General features: G+C 43.9%; 2 protein-coding genes across 15 annotated transcripts in view; one reads left to right on the plus strand and one right to left on the minus strand.

Annotated features, from left to right (window-relative positions):
- The window catches only part of REV1 (REV1 DNA directed polymerase), an 84,092-nt gene extending 70,001 nt beyond the window's left edge, over positions 1 to 14,091 (plus strand). For 8 of the 9 annotated variants that reach the window (XM_067704176.1, XM_067704175.1, XM_067704174.1 and 5 more), the window contains 11 exons: positions 2,366 to 2,586; positions 2,859 to 3,031; positions 7,533 to 7,635; positions 8,946 to 9,111; positions 9,341 to 9,546; positions 10,747 to 10,980; positions 11,666 to 11,786; positions 12,412 to 12,632; positions 12,740 to 12,896; positions 13,181 to 13,283; positions 13,674 to 14,091. In XM_067704176.1, the coding sequence (XP_067560277.1) occupies positions 2,366 to 2,586; positions 2,859 to 3,031; positions 7,533 to 7,635; positions 8,946 to 9,111; positions 9,341 to 9,546; positions 10,747 to 10,980; positions 11,666 to 11,786; positions 12,412 to 12,632; positions 12,740 to 12,896; positions 13,181 to 13,283; positions 13,674 to 13,785 (1,817 nt within the window). In that variant the 3' untranslated portion in view covers positions 13,786 to 14,091. Of the gene's footprint in view, positions 1 to 2,365; positions 2,587 to 2,858; positions 3,032 to 7,532; positions 7,636 to 8,945; positions 9,112 to 9,340; positions 9,547 to 10,746; positions 10,981 to 11,665; positions 11,787 to 12,411; positions 12,633 to 12,739; positions 12,897 to 13,180; positions 13,284 to 13,673 lie in introns of those variants that run through there. The other variant, XR_010934336.1, reaches the window with a different exon arrangement.
- Positions 14,092 to 14,273: 182 nt separating this feature from the next.
- The window catches only part of EIF5B (eukaryotic translation initiation factor 5B), a 69,419-nt gene continuing 65,880 nt past the window's right edge, over positions 14,274 to 17,812 (minus strand). For all 6 annotated transcript variants that reach the window (XM_067704171.1, XM_067704169.1, XM_067704168.1 and 3 more), the window contains 2 exons: positions 16,110 to 16,271; positions 14,274 to 15,788 (listed from right to left, as the gene is read on the minus strand). In XM_067704171.1, coding sequence (XP_067560272.1) covers positions 15,681 to 15,788; positions 16,110 to 16,271 — 270 coding nt within the window. In that variant the 3' untranslated portion in view covers positions 14,274 to 15,680. The remainder of the gene's footprint in view (positions 15,789 to 16,109; positions 16,272 to 17,812) is intronic.

Raw genomic sequence — 17,812 nt, forward strand, 5'->3', positions numbered from 1 at the left:
CACATTGCAGTCAGTGCTCAGTTAACCACATGTGGCGGGTGCCTCCTGAATTGGGCAGCACAGAAGAGAACAGTTCCATCACCACAGAAAGTTCTGTTGAACGGTGCTAACTTAGATGGCAAAGGTTGATTCTTTGGAACTTGACTTTTCTGCGTCTCTGGACTGTCAAGGTCCGGGTGCCGGGAGGAGGCATTCCTGGCTGTTCTTAGCCTGGGGTCATGGTTCCCCTTCAAGGACAGATGCCACATCTTCGTCCAGTGGCTTCTACTGGCAGCTTCCACGGCTTCTTCAAGGAGAAGAGAGTTTTCTTCTCTCCTTCTCAGAACCTTGGTTCTACGCTGCACATTTTCCTTCATGTTTCCCTTTCTAGGTGGCTGCACTCAGTGTGACTCTCAAGACCCTGTTACTTCCTCCTTAGAGCGGCCTCCTTTCCTTAAAAACGCTCACATGCAGCAATCAAACTAGCACCCATTCGGGGTCTTGGTGCTGATTCCAAGCTAACTTTTCCCCCCTGTGCAGACGTCATAGGGGTTAGAGGTAGACCATCCATATGCCTCCGTCCCCCACTCACCTTCAGGCCATTCCATTCCATTAGGTGAGCTTGTGATGGAGAGGAACCTCTCTTCTTCCCTAGACGGCAGTTCAGTTAGATTAGGTTGATCGTGGTTAAGTTGGTGAGATTTAATGTAACAGTCTTTCTTTTGTACCTCTTAGTGAATAATAATTGTGTTCTGGTATACTCAAGAGACTCTCAAAAACCATAGGTTTTCCCCCTGCCCATCCCAGTACACACAATTAATGCAGGATTATTGCCTCTTGCTGATTTTGCAAATCAGGGAGAACAGATCGGCTGCCCAGATTTGTCAGGGAAAGAACATGATCACATCTTGAGGGTGGGGAGTTGCGGCAATGATGGAATGGAAAAAAATAGAGACAGAAAGCATTCCCTGAACACGAACAGGTGCGTAGAGTGTCTCTGGCTTTGGCCACCCTCGTATCTGATTTGTCCCTTTCATTGGGTTCCTCCTCCCCATCTTGAAAAATACTCCGATAGGTTTCACTTAGAATTTCGTCTTTTTGTGAATGGTCTTCGTCTGGAGGGTTCTCTTGTTGTTAACTCAGACTCTGCTATTCTTGCTTGTTCTCTGTTCTGAATTGAACTTGAAAATGGCACAAATGGGATACAGCACCCTTAACACCTTTCATCTGACTTCCATTAGGGGACAGATTTTCTTGGGTTAAACTTGTCTCGCCCACCTCTGTGGTCATAGACCTTTTGTAAAGTTGACCACCTCCCTCCTAACCGTGTGTCTGCATAACTACTCCAAGAGGTTCTCCTGGCAGAACCTGGACGAGAATGCTCCTTCCCCCACTAGGGCCACTCAGAGAACTGGAGCCAGAAGTAACAATAAAGGTGACAGATAGGTGACCCCAGACTCCACTCTGAGCCCTCTGGTAACATCCTACAGAGGGCCAGACAGCAGTCTTCCTCACTGATGGACAATACTGATCTCATGGTGTGGAGACCATTTTAATAAGAGTTTTAGTTCCCCCAGGTTACTCTTAAATCACTTTCCCAGACATGTGTACCTTCGTTAAGCTTTTGGGCACATGGAGAGCAACAGAGCTCATGAGCATCGTTTGGGCGAGGCTCTAACCTTGCATCTTGCAGACGGTGATGAGGGGCTGCTGCACGCTGGCCCAGCTGCAGGACACTGACTGCCTTTCCAGGGAGATGATCTTTGTTGGTAAAAGACATCTGTCTGTCCTCCCCTCGCTGCTACTTTGCTCAGGAAGCTTCATCTCCACGTCACTTGTGCCACTTTGTCCAGTATGAGAGCAAGCGACATGTGGGCTTGGACCTCTGTCATGACTTCTTGTTCTAGTTCCCATTCAGAGAAAATGTGGCCGAACCATTGAGAAGTTTGGTCCTCACCAAAGTCATAGTAGAATCCCTAACATTCCTGAGTCTCCTAGTATGTCTGTAAGTCATACTATAGACTAGCTTAAACGAGTCTGTAACTTAGTTGATTTTGTAAATAAGATAGAAAACTTTTTTACTCAGTAATAAATAAAAATAACATTTTTTTGGAGAACTTACTTAGTCATACACACTTGAAAAGTTCTGGTTCACCTATAGGTAGAGTCCAAATTGAGAAGTAGCTTCTAAAAATAAGTTTGCACTAGTATGATTTGCACCAACCAAAAAAAAAATTCTTAATCTATGAGATGCTTCAGTTATGTCACTTCAGAATTTTAAGGGAGATTATTTTAAATTAGTTGTTTGTGCATGAATAGTTATTTCATAATGCTCAATTGTTTTTAATAGCTTATATGCAGAATTAAAGAACTGTCCCTTTCCTAGGAGTTGGACGCTCAATGGAATCCAAGTTGACATCTTTGGGAATTAGAACTTGTGGAGACTTGCAATATATGACCATGGCAAGACTCCAGAAAGAATTTGGTCCCAAAACAGGTCAGATGCTTTATAGGTTCTGCCGTGGTTTGGACGATAGACCAGTTCGAACTGAAAAGGAAAGAAAATCTGTTTCAGCTGAGATCAACTATGGAATAAGGTTTACCCAGGTACTGCTCTCTTCACAGGTTTTACCTTATATTCTTTATATTTTCACATAGTCCTGTCTCTCCAACTAGACCATAGACTCTTGATGCTTGAAATTAAGTCTTAAAACTCTTGCCGTTCCCAGAACTGGCAGAATGTTTGTTTTTAAGTAGACAAGAGCAGGGCACTAAATCATATACATGTTTAATGTGGAAAGTTAATCTACTTGAGAAGAATTGTTGGGCATGTAGGAAAATAACATGGAGGGTACTTTTTTATGTTTGTCTTTCTGTAGCCAAAAGAAGCAGAAGCTTTTCTTCTGAGTCTTTCAGAAGAAATCCAACGGCGACTTGAAGCTGCTGGCATGAAGGGTAAACGCCTGACTCTCAAAATCATGGTACGAAAGCCGGGGGCCCCTGTAGAAACTGCAAAATTTGGAGGCCATGGAATTTGTGATAACATCACCAGGTAAGCTTATCTTAAAAAGGATATTGGATACTGATGTTTCAGTGCAGGTTATTACAATTAATGGAAAATGAAAAAAAACAAGGAAGAGTATGAATAAAAATCTGCAAAACGCTGATGTTCCTGGACGTTCTGCGGAGCCAGGTCTCAGCTCAAGGCTGTCAGAACTATGTTGACTTGCCAGGTTCCAGGCCAGCCTGTCTGTGTGTCCCTGACCGGGGCAGACTGTTCTTGGGGTCTTGAGTTCAGTGCAGGGACAGAAAGGGAGGCGGTTGTGGACTTGGTGGAAGGGTCTTGCAGGGAAACGTCAGTGTAATAATTCAGAAAATGATTTCAATGAAACATGTACTTCATTTAGGGAGGTATAATTTCTTTTTGTGAAAAGATTAATCAGATTATGGTAGTCTCTGGAAACTGGTAGAAGGCATTTTAAAACCCTGTTTTTTTTATGTGAGGGCTACTAATATAAAACTGCATGTAAGATTTGTGGCCAATATGAAAATACCTAATTTTGTATGCCATTTTATACTACACAGTACACTGGATTTCAAAGTTTTGGTTGATTGACAGATAAAATACAGTGTAGTAGTTTCTTCTTGCTGTCTGTGCATTTTAAAATATCTCACAGTTTCTTAGAACTGTATGTTGTGATGCATTCAGCAGTACCTAGGGGCTCCCTCTGTCTAAGCACAATAAGAAAATCAGCCTTCGTTTAATCCTTTTTGGAAAATCTAGGTATTCCAAAAATCTAAATATAGCATTAAGAAAAACTGGGATTTTAACTGTACTTTATTTCCCCCAATTCAAGGATAATATTCAGCTTTTTCGGTAAGCACATATCTGCTTGCTGTTATTGGTATTTGTTCATTTTTGTCCTAAAGTTTTAAAAAAGTTTTATTTTGAAAAATTTAAACATGTAAGTAGAGAAAACAGTGTAATGAACCCCATGTACCCTTCACCTGATCTCCACAATTGCTGGTGGGCACCTGTACCATCCTTCCTCTCCTTCCCCCTAGTTATTTTGAAGCAAATCTCAGATACAGTATCATTTCTTCCACAGATATTAACACAGGACAGTTCAGAAATCTGCCTGCATTGCTGGCAGTAAAGTATACATTTTGCCATGCACTTAAAATAAATATCTTTGGATGAGACATCATAAGGCATAAATAGCACGTGATTAATTGAAACAAGTGTAATTTTGTAAATGTAATAAGATGTAGATCAATTGTAAGCCATTAATTTAAGCCTAACGTTTTGGTGGTATTGTAACTGCATAAGAAATGCTTTAGGTGAGAGCTTATGAAATATTATAATACTGATCCTGTATTTCCTCTAATTCAGGGGTTGGCAAACTACTTCCTGTGGGCCACATCCAGCCTGTGGCCTGTTTTTACATGATTCATGGGAGCTAAGAATGATTTTTATATAAGAGATTGTAAAAAATGAAGAGTAGGTGAAAGAGACAACAGAGTACAAGCTGTTTTCCATCTGGCCCTTCCCAGAAGTAGTCTGGACCCGTGCTCTAGTCAAACTGAAGTCCTGTGTGGTTTAGGAAACTCAGAAGTGTATAATTATTCTGTAATCTCTTGTAATTGGCCTTAATCAAAAGCTGCATGGCAATCACGTGACTCACAGGCACATTTTGACACTGTCATCGAAACGATAAAGTTTAAGTTGCATAAGCCAAAGAGCCACGTGTAGATTGAGATCTGTGGCTTGATTATCACTTAGGAAAATTTTTCTTACAAGTTTTCCTTTTGGGAAAAGACGTCTTCCTTCTTGGAGTTCTTTTCTGTATATGTGCTTTTAATCTGAATTGTGTGTGTGTATATATATGTATATTATATATATTTAAAAGTGATAAACGAAATTGAAAAGGTCCAATACAGCTTCCAGTCCTTTGCACCTCTCCCCAGCTCCGAGCACCATACTTTTCAACCTTTTTGTGGTTTCTTCTGATATTTACATCCATATTTCTAGATATATACTTAAACTGCTCTTTCTGTCTTGAGTCTTGCAGAACGTTTGCCTGACTTTCTACTGTAGAAGAGGATCTTCTCCCTTCTCTCCTCCACTGCCTGTTGCTCTTCTCCCCAGACGTGTTTCTTTCCTTTGCCCCCAGTCAGGTCGGTGGGTTTTGGTTCAGTCACGCTCCACTGTCCCATTATTATGACATGTACATAGTGTACATAGCTGGTCCATATTGTCCACTAGGATCACATTTTCTTTCCTCTTGAATATGTTTCTCCTGGAGTTACTGAGTATCTCGTTTTGCTTGCTTTTTTGTGAATTTGCCACTGAGTTTATCCCCAGACTGCCTTCCACTGTGACTGTGTTTTAACACATCAGCAAGTCTGTTACTGTGATCTCTTTTCTTGGAGGCCTTTCTCTTGGGGCCCCCAGCCTGCTACTCCGGTCTGAATTTGTTTAAGACTTGCTGAAAAGTTGGAGTCGTGGGGTGTCCCTTCTCTGTGTTGGATCCCTGTTTTCCTAGATCCCTGGTCTCATATCTTGAGAAGGAATTCATGGGTGTAAACCTGTCTATCCTCATGCCCAGTGGTTTGCTGACTTAAAGGTTATAAACATATCTTAGAAATCATTTTTCCTCATTTAAAGGCTCCATTGTCATCATCTTTTCAGGGTTACTGTTGAGAAGTTCACTGCTCTTCTGATTGCCTGGTCTTTATAGGAGATCTGCTCTTTCTGGAACTTTCAGGATCTTCTCTTTATCACAGGTGTTCTGGGATGGTATCAGTTTGTCTTCGTGCCAGGTACTTTGCCGGTATTAAATTTACCATTTCTATCAATACTAACATTTTACATTGGAGTTTTTGAATTTATTCTTTGGAAGATGCAGAATTATCTCTTACCTCTTAAAATGTTCTTCTACTCCCAGTGTCAGTCTGTTTCTCTGAGTTCCTTTTTTCCTGTTTTGGTTGCTGCCTTTTATATCAGAGATTTTCTTCAAGCATTTATCTGTCTCACAGTTCTTGGCTGTTGTATGTGAACTGCTGAAATGTTGTGGGAGCCTCTGGACTCATAGCGGGACACGCAGACCAGGGGGCTTCACTCTGGGAGGGCGGCTGGAGGGGCTTGGTCTTTGGTTACCACAACCAGCTGGCAGTGTCTGTGGTTCTTCCTGTGACATGTTCCACCCAGGGGGTGGGTGAGAAGATGGACCGGTGACAGCTAGTGTTCTGGTTACTCAGGAGGAGAGGGGTCTGGGTGGAGAAACGGGTGTACTGTGCTGCTTCCGAGCGAGGGGCCTCGCTCGTCCTCTGCTGTGCCTGACCCCCCTGTAGCTTCTCTGTGTCAACATTCCCATCTCTGGGAAGCTGTCCAGGAAGGAGGATGGCCAGCTGTGAGAGCCTGCTTCCCATGTATTCTCTCCCCCTCCTTTCAGACGTATCTGACACCTCTAATTGCTGAGCTCTTCTGAGGTTCTGTAGCATAAATTGGCTTACCTCAAAGTTGGTGCCTTGCTTTAGGCATTTAGCAGGCATTTGAGTATTCTAAATTATGGCTGACATTTTTCCTCTTGTCTTCTGTCCTTTTTCTATCTTTTAAGAGTTTACACCTTTCAAAAACAATTTCAAGTCCATTTAGTGTTGTTTTGGAAAGAAATGAAGATAAACACGTGTTTAAACCACTATGGCCCACTACAAATCTTGCTTTTAAGTTACTCTCTATTTATCTGTGTGAAATAAATTTAAGGTAATCATTAGGTAACAAACCAATGGAAATTTTTTGCAAATGATTTCCTTAAAGAAATAGGTACTTTTCATAGATAAATAGATAATGTATTCATAGTACTGAGAAAAGAGAGTAAATGTAGTCTTGGGCACCTGATATTGCTGGCACGTTCTCTGGTCCCCCTTGAGGCGTTCTTACAGATGTAGAAATTGCATATTGTAGTCTCTCTGGGTTTTAGACAGGGCGCCACCATACTTCCTTCCTCAGAGGTGTCCACACATTTCTGTATCCGCATGCCCACGTACTGGGCATATTCACATGTTGAAAACAGAGTCAGGAGAATCCGGGAGATTCATCTTTCTCTTCTGAATATTAACCATACCTCAACAAAGAAAATCTTGCAACCTAAAACATCTCTGGGAATCTAAAACGTTGTATTTACTGCTCAGGCTTTAGTTGCAACATAATATGCTTATATTTGAATATACATTAACTGAAGTACATTTCTTTAAAACATTTTTCTCAACTTATTTTTGGTTGACCAGCTCTCTGAAAGTCCCAATGTTCTTGATGATTTTTCTTTTCCCACTTGTTGCCAATGTAATTAATTTAGCATTATTGGCTTCCTTGAAGGAAGACTATCTCCTGCTTTTTTAAGGATCATATTTAATACTTTAAAATTTAAACTTTTTGATAACTTGCTTTACAACTTTAACTCTTTAAACCGTTCCATACTACTGAGGTACCAGGGAATACATATGGAATGTAGCTTTTGTTCCTTTAAAAAAGTTAGTTCTATCACTTACAGGACTGTGACTCTTGACCAGGCAACGGATAGTGCAAAAATAATTGGAAGGGCTGCACTAAACATGTTTCATACAATGAAACTCAACATATCGGACATGAGAGGGGTGAGTAGTAACATATTAAAACAGGCTTTTCTGTAATGTTTTTCTTATTTGAGGGTTGATCGGAGGGTGGTCGTGGTGCTGTTCAGGGGGTTTATATGCAGCTTTTGCAGCTCCACTGATGAAATGTAAGAGAAACTGAAAAACGACTTTCTCATCTGAGCTGGTCTCCTTATTTAAGAATTCACATTTGTTCTGAAATCTGTTTTCTGCTTAGAATAGTAAGTATCATATCTTGAATTTTTATAGTGCCTTTCTTTTAAACAACCAAAGACCTATCTTAACATGCGTTATTTGCTTCCTGCTCTGGTTCCCGCAGAAGGAGACGGGGCTGGAGGGAGTGTGAAGCTGCAAATGTTTCTTGACCTTTAAGGTTCTTTTTCATCAGAAGTTTGTTCTGATGTCTGATAAACGATGATCTAGAAGGGAGAGTTTACCATGGGCACGTGAGGATGCATGATCAGTGAGAGGGCATCAAAAATGTGAAAGCCTTCATTTTCTTAAAGATTAACCTTTGTAGGTTGTGTGTGAGTAAAGGATGGTTACTCGCTTGGTATGGGTGTTGTGGAAGGATTAAAAAGTCACTAAGCCGGGCTTCCCTGGTGGCGCAGTGGTTGAGAGTCCGCCTGCTGTTGCAGGGGACACGGTCCGGGAAGATCTCACATGCTGCGGGGCGGCTGGGCCCGTGGGCCATGGCCGCTGAGCCTGTGCGTCCGGAGCCTGTGCTCTGCAACGGGAGAGGCCCGTGTACCGCAAAAAAAAAAAAAAGTCACTAAGCCAACAGTGATGATCCTCCTCCCTGGAGTACTGTCATGGGCAGGGGGCGGTGCTTATCTGTGCGGATACCTGCCGCGTACCCACTGCCCACCCTACCCCCACTCCCGGTTTTTATTGACAAAAATGATAGGTAAAGTAAGGTTGCAAGTAGACTGTCCCCTGGTTAAATTTTGTTCAAGTTTTATTTTAAAAACTTAATTGGGACTTCCCTGGCGGTCCAGTGGTTAGGACTTGGCGCTTTCACTGCCGTGGGCCCGGGTCCAATCCCTGGTCAGGGAACTAAGAGCCCACAGGCCGCACGGCGTGGCCAAAAATAAACAAACACAAAAACTCAATTGATGAGAACTTCAGTGGGTACAGTATTCCACTTTTTTGGAGTTCTTGATTTTGAAGAGATAATGTTTGGGTAGATTAGATACTCTAAAATTGAGAGTAGCTAGTATAGGTAGTATAGAAGTTGTTTTTGTAATGAACTGTATAAAAGGCTGTTTGAATTTAACTTTTTTTCCTAGAAACCTATTTTATTCTGGTTCTAGGTTGGGATTCATGTGAATCAGTTGGTTCCGACTAATCCAAACCCCTCTGCATGTCCCAGTCGCCCAGCAGTTCAGTCAAGCCACTGTCCTGGTGGGTCACACTCTGTCCTTGACCTCCTCCAAGTTCAGAAAGCTAAGAAGCCTACGGAAGAGGAGCACAAGGAAGGTCAGTGCTTGTCAGCGTGGTTCTCGTTTGGAGCTTATACCGTCCGGAGTGGGAAGTTAGTGTACAGGTCGTCCAGCCTTGCTGCCTGTGACTCTCAGAAACACCCTGACATTCTGAATTATGATGAATCAGTAATAAAGCCTTGTCTGTAATGGATTAAAGTGCACCCTTCCTCCCCTCCCTCCCCCTCAGCGAAGAGGCTATTTTACGTCATTTCCTGTGTTTTCAGTATTTCTGGCTGCTATGGATCTGGAAGTTTCATCTGCCTCTAGAACTTGCACTTTCTTGCCATCTCTGTCTTCACATCTGACATCAAGTGTCAGTCCTGTTACTACTAGCAAAGCCGAGTCCTCAGGGAAATGGAATGGTCTACATTCTCCCATCAGTTTAAAATCAAGACTTAACCTGAGTATAGAGGTCCCATCACCTTCCCAGGTATGTATTTATAGTTGTAAATATGATGTCAGTGCAAAAGTAGTTTTACAGTAGGAATGATGTTTTTAAGTTATCAGTACAGCCAAGAAAGGGAGAAAGGGCAGCTTGACAGGGTGGATCATGGTGTTAGTTCCAAATGGGAAACAAGTTCAGGGCAAGATTGTGCTTTTGCAAAGATTTGCGACTCTCGCGGGTTGTAAAACATGGATGAGAAAGCCCGTTCTGTGAACTGCCACTGTCGGCAGCCTCTGGACCTCCCTCTCACAGTTGTGATCACATGGACACAGCTCTGGTCAACAGCACGGCTTTGCTGCTCATTAGTAGAGGTCTTTTGTCAAAGGTTTCTCTTGCATGATTTGCAAACAGTTCTCTCTATAGGGTAAATGATTTTCCTGACACCAGCTATTAATTCCATTGGTGTGGTCTGTAAACGTGGTATGCTGTTGGCATTTTTGCTTCTTGGAAACTTTACATAGCACTTCAAGCTCTGTTGGGAAAATCAGTTTTCTCTGTTCCCCTAAGTGGTGGGATGTGCTGGCTGTGAGGCCAGGGAAAGGGGCGATTGAGAAATGCTTGCACTAGGTCCCTGGTGCTGGCGAGCTACCCCAAAATGGTGGCTCCTAGCGAGGTAAGACTGGCCTACTGGCGTATGGTAATTGCTTGTTTTCAAAGGGATGGATGGGCAGAGGATTCTAGTGTGTAGGCTGGAGAGTTGAGCTTCTAGAATCCCTTTTTCCTAGCTTGCTGCTCAGACGAATATAATTTATATTTGGGGGCAGACAGTCTCCTGTCTGAAAGGTAAACAAGCCTCTGACCCAGGACTCTTGACCTCATCCCAGAAATGGACATGCACCTTAGGCACTGGCCGCTCCCCTGGGCAAAGTTTAAGATTTGAGCTTGACAAGGGCCCGCCTGTCTGTCTGTCTGTTCCTGTGCAGGAGGTTCAGTGAGGAGACATGGCTGAGCTGACCCTGGGGTACCGGCCAGGGGCCTGCCCTTGTCATCTCGAGTCCACACATGACCAGCCAGGCATCAGTGGCAAAAGACCAAGATGTTTCAGAAACGTGCTGGTTTGGGGGTGGCTCTCCTAGCTTGATGATCTGCACCTTGTGTTCACTATCCATGATATTGCAATGGAAAGGAAGGTGGGGCATGAACTCTGGAAATGCATCCTCTCAGCATCTGTCTGGTGTCTTACAGCTAGATCAGTCTGTCTTGGAAGCGCTTCCACCTGATCTCCGGGAGCAGGTGGAGCAAGTGTGTGCTGCGCAGCAGGGGCAGCCGCCTGGCGACAGGAGGAGAGAGCCCGTAAACGGCTACAGCACAGGGGTGTTGCCACAGCCAGCTGGGACAGTGTTGTTACAAATACCGGAACCTCAAGAATCTAACAGCGATGGGGGAATTAATGTAATAGCCCTTCCAGCATTTTCACAGGTGAATTGAATTGAGGCCCTTCTACCATAGTGTGAATATCCTCGGCCATCTGGCTCCCAGCTCAGGGCACTTCTCTTTTCCTTTTCTCCTTTGCCCCTTAACCTCCCAGTGGCTGACTCCGTCCCTTGGGGGAGGAGGGATGGCCTGTCTCCGCATCACCTGCGGGACACAAACTGACAGAGCAGCCAAGTATGGACAACAGAGGGCAGAGAAGAGGGAGGCTATGGGGTGTGGACGCTCACAGCTTCCACCCCAAAGACAGAAACACTCTGTTTCATTGGCCTGAGAAGACCCTGGGCCACACTCAAGTGCCAGGGTGAAGATGTGTAACCGTACACTAGGGACAGTAACACAATCAGAGTTTGATGTTTAAGAAAAACATGACATGTGCACCTGTTTTCTTGCGTTTTGCTTCTCATTTCCTACTAGTGCTTCTTGCCCTGGTGGTTCTGCACAGTGTTTTTGTTTTGTTTTTTTAATTAGGTCAATTCACATTCAAAGCTGTATTCCTTATTCTCACCCTATAACCTTGTGAGGATTATTTATGAGCTTTGACACTGAGGACCTAATTCATACAGATCAGAAAAGTATGATTTGAAATAAAGTCTATTTTGTGAAAAATATAAACCAGCCGCCTATATAGAGTCAGCTCAGGTTTGACTTTGAACTTTCTCTTTTCCACCAGGTGGACCCTGAGGTGTTTGCGGCCCTTCCAGCAGAGCTTCAGAAGGAGCTGAAAGCAGCCTATGATCAAAGACAAAGGCAGGGAGAAAACACCCTTCACCCGCAGCAGGCCAGCACATCCGGTAAGCTTTGCAAGTGACACGTAACAGAAGTGAAGATGTGAGACATGAAACTGTTGTTTGATTGTTGTAGTATATATATATGATGGCCCAAGTCTTTAAGCTGTTAGTCATGTTCAGTGCTCTTCACATCAGGGGAACGGAACTAGTACGCAGTACAGGTTAAGTGCTGTCAAGAGTCCTAGGTGGATTTGTATCTGTAGCTTCTTGACTTAAAAGTCTGAACAAGCTATTACCCAGAAATCTTTTGAATTGATTATCTGTCAAGCCAGTTGTCCTTTGAGACCGATCCTTCAGAGGATGTAGGTTTAAAGCCCAGAATGTGAAGATGGTTTCTGAACATGCGTCACAAATACCACATTTAAAATGAAAACAGAATACTGCCCTGCTGAACTGCTGGAAGGAATTCGCCTGTGAGTTTTCATTGACTGCTGCGAGCCCCGTATAGACTAGCAGGTCCCAAATATCACCAGTAAGTGGCTGAGCAACCCTAGGAAATGCGGGGCCACCTCAGGGAGGCCTGTGCTGTGTGCATGCGTGTGTTCAGGGCTGCTCTTGGGAGGAGGAAGGGGCCCGTGCTGCTCTCCGGGCATGTTGTGTTGAGGATCTTATGTCCATCTTCTTTTAGTGCCAAAGAACCCGCTACTGCAGTTAAAACCAGCAGCGGTGAAAGAAAAGAAAAGAAACAAGAAAAAAAGCTCCATCAGTCCCCCCAGAAAGATTCAGAGCCCTTTGAAAAATATGCTGCTTAACAGTCCTGCAAAAACTCTGCCAGGGGCCTGTGGCAGTCCCCAGAAGTTAGTTGATGGATTTCTAAAACATGAAGGTCCTGCCTCTGAGAAACCTCTGGTAATTTCTTTCATGCTTTTTAAACTTTGACCTTCTCCTTCCATCGGATGTTTATGTACTCGATGTTATGTAAATATAGCACTTTCTATTATTTGTTTTCTTAACAGGGAGAACTCTCTGCTTCCACTTCAGGTGTTGCTGGCCTTTCTGGTTTGCAGCCTGAGCCGTCTGCTTGTGTTAGACCCCCAGCACCCAACCTAGCTGGAGCTGTGGAATTCAGTGATGTGAAGACCTTGCTCAGAGAATGGATAACTACCATTTCAGGTTGGCCTGGCTGGTACTGAGATGTGATGTCCTATGACTACAGAACATGAACTCAGCTCTGCAGAGGAACTATTTTCCTAAATCGAATGAGCGTAAACCAGCCCCCCCCCCCCCAACCTTCTGACCTCTGTGGGCGGCTCAGAAAGGTTCCTTACCACAGCCCACTCGTGTGGCAGCTCTGAGTCACTATCGTAGCACATAGTTTCCTTGGTCCCTGCAGATCGCTGCCCTTTCTCCTTCAAAAGCGTAAGTTGGTCCTCATTTGAGATTTCTCCCCTCTCTAGATCCAATGGAAGAAGACATTCTGCAAGTTGTGAAATACTGCACTGATCTAATAGAGGAAAAAGATTTGGAAAAACTGGACCTAGTTATAAAATACATGAAAAGGTAACTACTCGGTGCTTTACCCAAAGGGGAAAAAAAGACAGCATGTCTGTCACCACAGCTACTGCAGGGAGGTGATGAGCGAGCCGTGCCCTTTCTGGCCATCAGTTGCGGTATGGTAACTGCTCTTCAGCATTACTGAAAAGGGAAGCCCTGTATTTTGAATGCCAGAGAAAGAGGTGCCGTAACATTGACTGGGGAGCATAAAACGGTCAAAACGACGAGATTGCTCCTCCTCTCAAGGTTTATAGAGTTTAAACCATAGAAGTACGTTTTTGAGTGTATTTATATAGAGACGTTAAAACCCTTAAACCCTAAATATCAAATATATATGTTAAACAGATTCTTGAAGGAATGGGTCTTTCCTGATCGCTTGTCTCTCCTCACCTGCAGGCTGATGCAGCAGTCGGTGGAGTCGGTTTGGAATATGGCATTTGACTTTATTCTAGACAATGTTCAGGTGGTTTTACAGCAAACCTACGGAAGCACATTGAAAGTTACATGAACGTTACCAGGGAGCCTGCTGCTCTCCGCTAGCTGTGCCATAAGTGCTTGTGAGGTATTTGCAAAGTGCATGATAGTAACGCTCTGAGTTTTATAATTTTAAATTTCTTTTTAAGCCACGTGTTTTTGTACATTTCTTTTCAATAAGTGCCAAAATTGTCAGTATTGCATGTAAATAACTGTGTTAATTCTTTTACTGTAGCATAGATTCTGTTTACAAAATGTTTGTTTATAAAGTTTTATGGATTTTTACAGTGAAGTGTTTACAGTTGTTTAATAAAGAACTGTATGTATATTTTGTACAGGCTCCTTTTTGTGAATCCTTTAGGAAGCAAATCCTGAACTATTACGGCTGGACCGTTACACGCTTCATGCTAAGCTTTGAAATGCCTGAGGGGGCCCAGACTGGTGTTCTACTTGTTCCAAGCAAGGGTAAAGAAAGCTTCCAAATACTCTGATCACGCCTGACCCAAAGCATGAACACAGGAACATGTTAAGAAAATCTTCTTTACTTCTTCCAAGTGGAGGAATTTACATATTTTTGAATTAGAACACACACACAATTGAAGATTAAGTTTTTCCTGGGAAAAATTATGTCCCCCAGATGGTTTAGAGGTTTTGTCTTTGCCTCTACTGGCCCTTGAGAAACTTCAATCATAATGAAGAATGGTCCAGATTTTCAAATGTATATAAAAGTATTTTTCTATGCTATATGTTATGCCATAACACTTTAAAAATAGTTTATAATTAATTCTATGCCAGTGAATACTCAGGAACATTTTTCTTCCAACAACACCCCACACTGACTTCATTCAACACTGTGCTATAAATAGGTAGTCAGATATTAGGGATCTGCCAGAAGAATTACTCTGATGCTAACAGATCTCTTACCTCAGGGACCCACTTCCCACATTCTTCAGGAAAACCATAAGAAACTAGCTTCAATCAATCAGACTAATATGAAGAAACCACTATGATGCCTCTGTAACAACTCAGTGTTTACACTAAGTCCAAACAGGTAATCAACACCCTATTGATTGTCTCATCAGAAAATGTATGCATGATGGAATTTGCTAGGACAAAATAGACCAAGATGGAGGTATAAGAATTCCTAATGTTAACATGTGCTGGTACACAAGGTATGATAGTTAATAAAAATAGTTTGAGAGAACGAGCTGCACGGGGATGGAGACTCGCAGAAGAGCAGCTACGCTGACATGAAGCCTAGCAGAGCTCGCGGGTCAACGTCTGGGTTCTTTATTGGAGTTCAGAACTGTGCTGATTACAGTGGACTCTCACGACCACACAAGCAGTAAGTGGCAGCCAGTTTTGCTTTACACCGTGGTTTCACACAAAGCAGATAAATACCAGAACGCCTAATCTTCTATCTTAAAAAATTCCTAAGGCCATACGGCAGAAGAACGCATGGGGGGAAAGAAAAAAAAAACCACCACTGTGGGAAGGGTATGCATAAATAAGTATTTCTTACCTCAAAAAAGTCCCAAGTATCAGAAAATCTGCAGAAGCTTGGTTAATCAAATACTGCAGTACTGATTTAATCAGTATAAAATTGAAAGAGCTTTAGATCTGTAATAAAAATCCAAATTTGGGGAAGGGCAACCTTTAAAACAGCAGCCAGTAGAGGAGGACTGGGAAAGGCGTGGACGAGTGCGCAGGCACGCCGGAGCTGTGGGGACGTGTAATCGACCACTGTCAAACCAGTGTAAGTTTCTTGGTTTCTCATGGAAAACATCTTATACGCCTATTTTTTTTCCTTCTATGCTTAATTAGTTCATCAGTTTTCAGATAGGTCCATTCCATTTTTTGCCTTGTTTATCTTGGTAGTATTACAACACCATTTTGCATTTATTCCAATTCCTGACCCGTGTGGAAAAATTAGATGATTTCAAATACTTTCTTCAGCTCCACAATAAGCTGCCAGTCACTCTTCTGCATCTCGTCTCTGAACCAGTCTTTGAGGGCGTCGATGGACTGCCTGCTGATCTGTAAGGCCCAAGGCACACAGTGAACAAAACAATGTAACAAGTGCCAAAGAGGAGCATGTGGCCCTGGAGTTTGTTACCAGATCCTGCTCATCACAGATGGAAAGCTCAGGCAGAAACTGCCAGAGCCTGCCTGCCTGCATTTTCTGGGAGCAGAATGCCAGCACATCTGTTTGCTGGGGATCCGACCTAGAGTCCTAGCGGGCACTCTGTCAGGAGGCCAGGCTACAGGCCAAGCCCTCAGCTCCTGAGTAAAGGCCATCAGAAGAGCCGACGGCCCCCTTTCTTAAAAGGGGCCACTTTTGCTGAGTGAGATGCTTACCTTACTGACGATAGTATCTGTGGCTTCAAAATGTCTTCCGTACATTTTGGGAGATTCACCAGGGATGGGTTCTATTTTGACACAGACTTCCTGTCCTTTTTTTGCAACATCCACTTGTTTATGGTTTACTTCAATACTTGTTACTATTCCAATGTCAACAAACTGTAAAGTAATAACAGAAACTACGATGTGGGCAGAGGAATCGTGGCAGTCACAGGCGCCCAAACTGGACAACTGATGTAACTGGAGCGAATGAGCCAGCTGCAGAGCCTGGGCCCTGTGCCCCTCTATCACCTTGGTCTCTGGGTCTCTCCGCAGTGTGATTTTTCTCACTGGAGAACTGGGGGTGATACCACCCCACCCCGTCTGCCTTCACAAGATGGCTGTGAGGACAAAAGGAGGTCGCTCGTGTGCTTTGGGACACGTGGAAAGTGCTCTGTCCATCCGACGTGTTTCCACCCTGCCCTTCCACATGACAGCTCCCAGAGTAAGAGAGGCCAGCAGGCACACAAGTTCTGAGTCAGAAATGAGCTTGGGGTGATGGGGATGCAGGCAGAGAGGCAGGGACCCGTTGTGTGGGCCCCGGCGGCCATGCTGAGAACTCTGCTGCTCATTCTGAGGATGCGACCTGACCTCAGTCACAGTCTGGGGAAGGCAACAACAACAACATCCCACTCTGCTGCCTGGGCAGCGAGAGTAAAAACAGGTAACCTGGTTTGGCCGAAGCCACACAGGCGATCACTGCTGTCAGTAAGTGTCCTAGCTTAGCCACTGGCAGAGAAGCATGACTCCTAGAAGCAGTGAGTCACAGCACTCGGAGGACGTCAGGTGCCGTCTCCCACTAAAGGAACCAAGTCTGGGGCAGGGAAAGTCCTAGATGAGCCTGGAGCACCTTACTGCACCACAAAGGAAGAAAGGGCCCCAAGTGCTATGTGCAAGGACACAAGGCAGCTTGAACGGGCTCCCAGTGACCAAACGCTGGATAACGGGGGTCTCAAAAAAAACCCGGCGTGTTTCAGATACCTAATGAAAAGGCCGGGGTGGGGGATGGTTCTTTACAGAAGCGTGTGGAAAGGGGGATCACAATACTGCCACCATCCATGTCATAACTACTCAGGCGAGGACTGTCAATGGTGGTTAAAGCCGCTGGGAAGCTCACAGGGACTCTCAGTGCTCCAGGTGACTGAGTCAGTACAGCGGGCGAGGATCTGTCTCTGATGGCGATGCTGAGCTGACAGCACCTTCTCTGATCACCCAAGTTTGCACTGCGACAGTGACAACCCGTGTGACAATTCAGAGGCACGCAGGAGCACCTGTGTGCACAGTATCCTTCCCAATCATTCTAACTTGCATCTAGTCACAAGGGAACAACCAGACAAATCCAAGCTGAGAAATCATCTGTGGAACTGCTGTTCTGGACTCTTCTTTAAAAAGAATGGCAGACCGTTCATCACTGAGACTAAAACACTAATAACCAAATGCAGTGCACCTCGAAGGAGCCCTGGGCCAGGTCAGCAAGCAGCGTTACTAAAGACATTTGGGACAATTGGTAAAAAGTGAATGTGAACTGTGAACTACAGGATTTTATGGAATTAATGTTATTTTCTCTTAGCTATGATGCTAGAGGAAAGACATGCGTGTCCATTATACTATTTTTTAAGCTTTCCCCAGACTCAAAACACCAAAAACTTTTAAAGGGCAAT

This window comes from Pseudorca crassidens, chromosome 14 (genome assembly GCF_039906515.1).
Source record: "Pseudorca crassidens isolate mPseCra1 chromosome 14, mPseCra1.hap1, whole genome shotgun sequence".
In the NCBI taxonomy this organism is placed as follows: Eukaryota; Metazoa; Chordata; class Mammalia; order Artiodactyla; family Delphinidae; genus Pseudorca; species Pseudorca crassidens.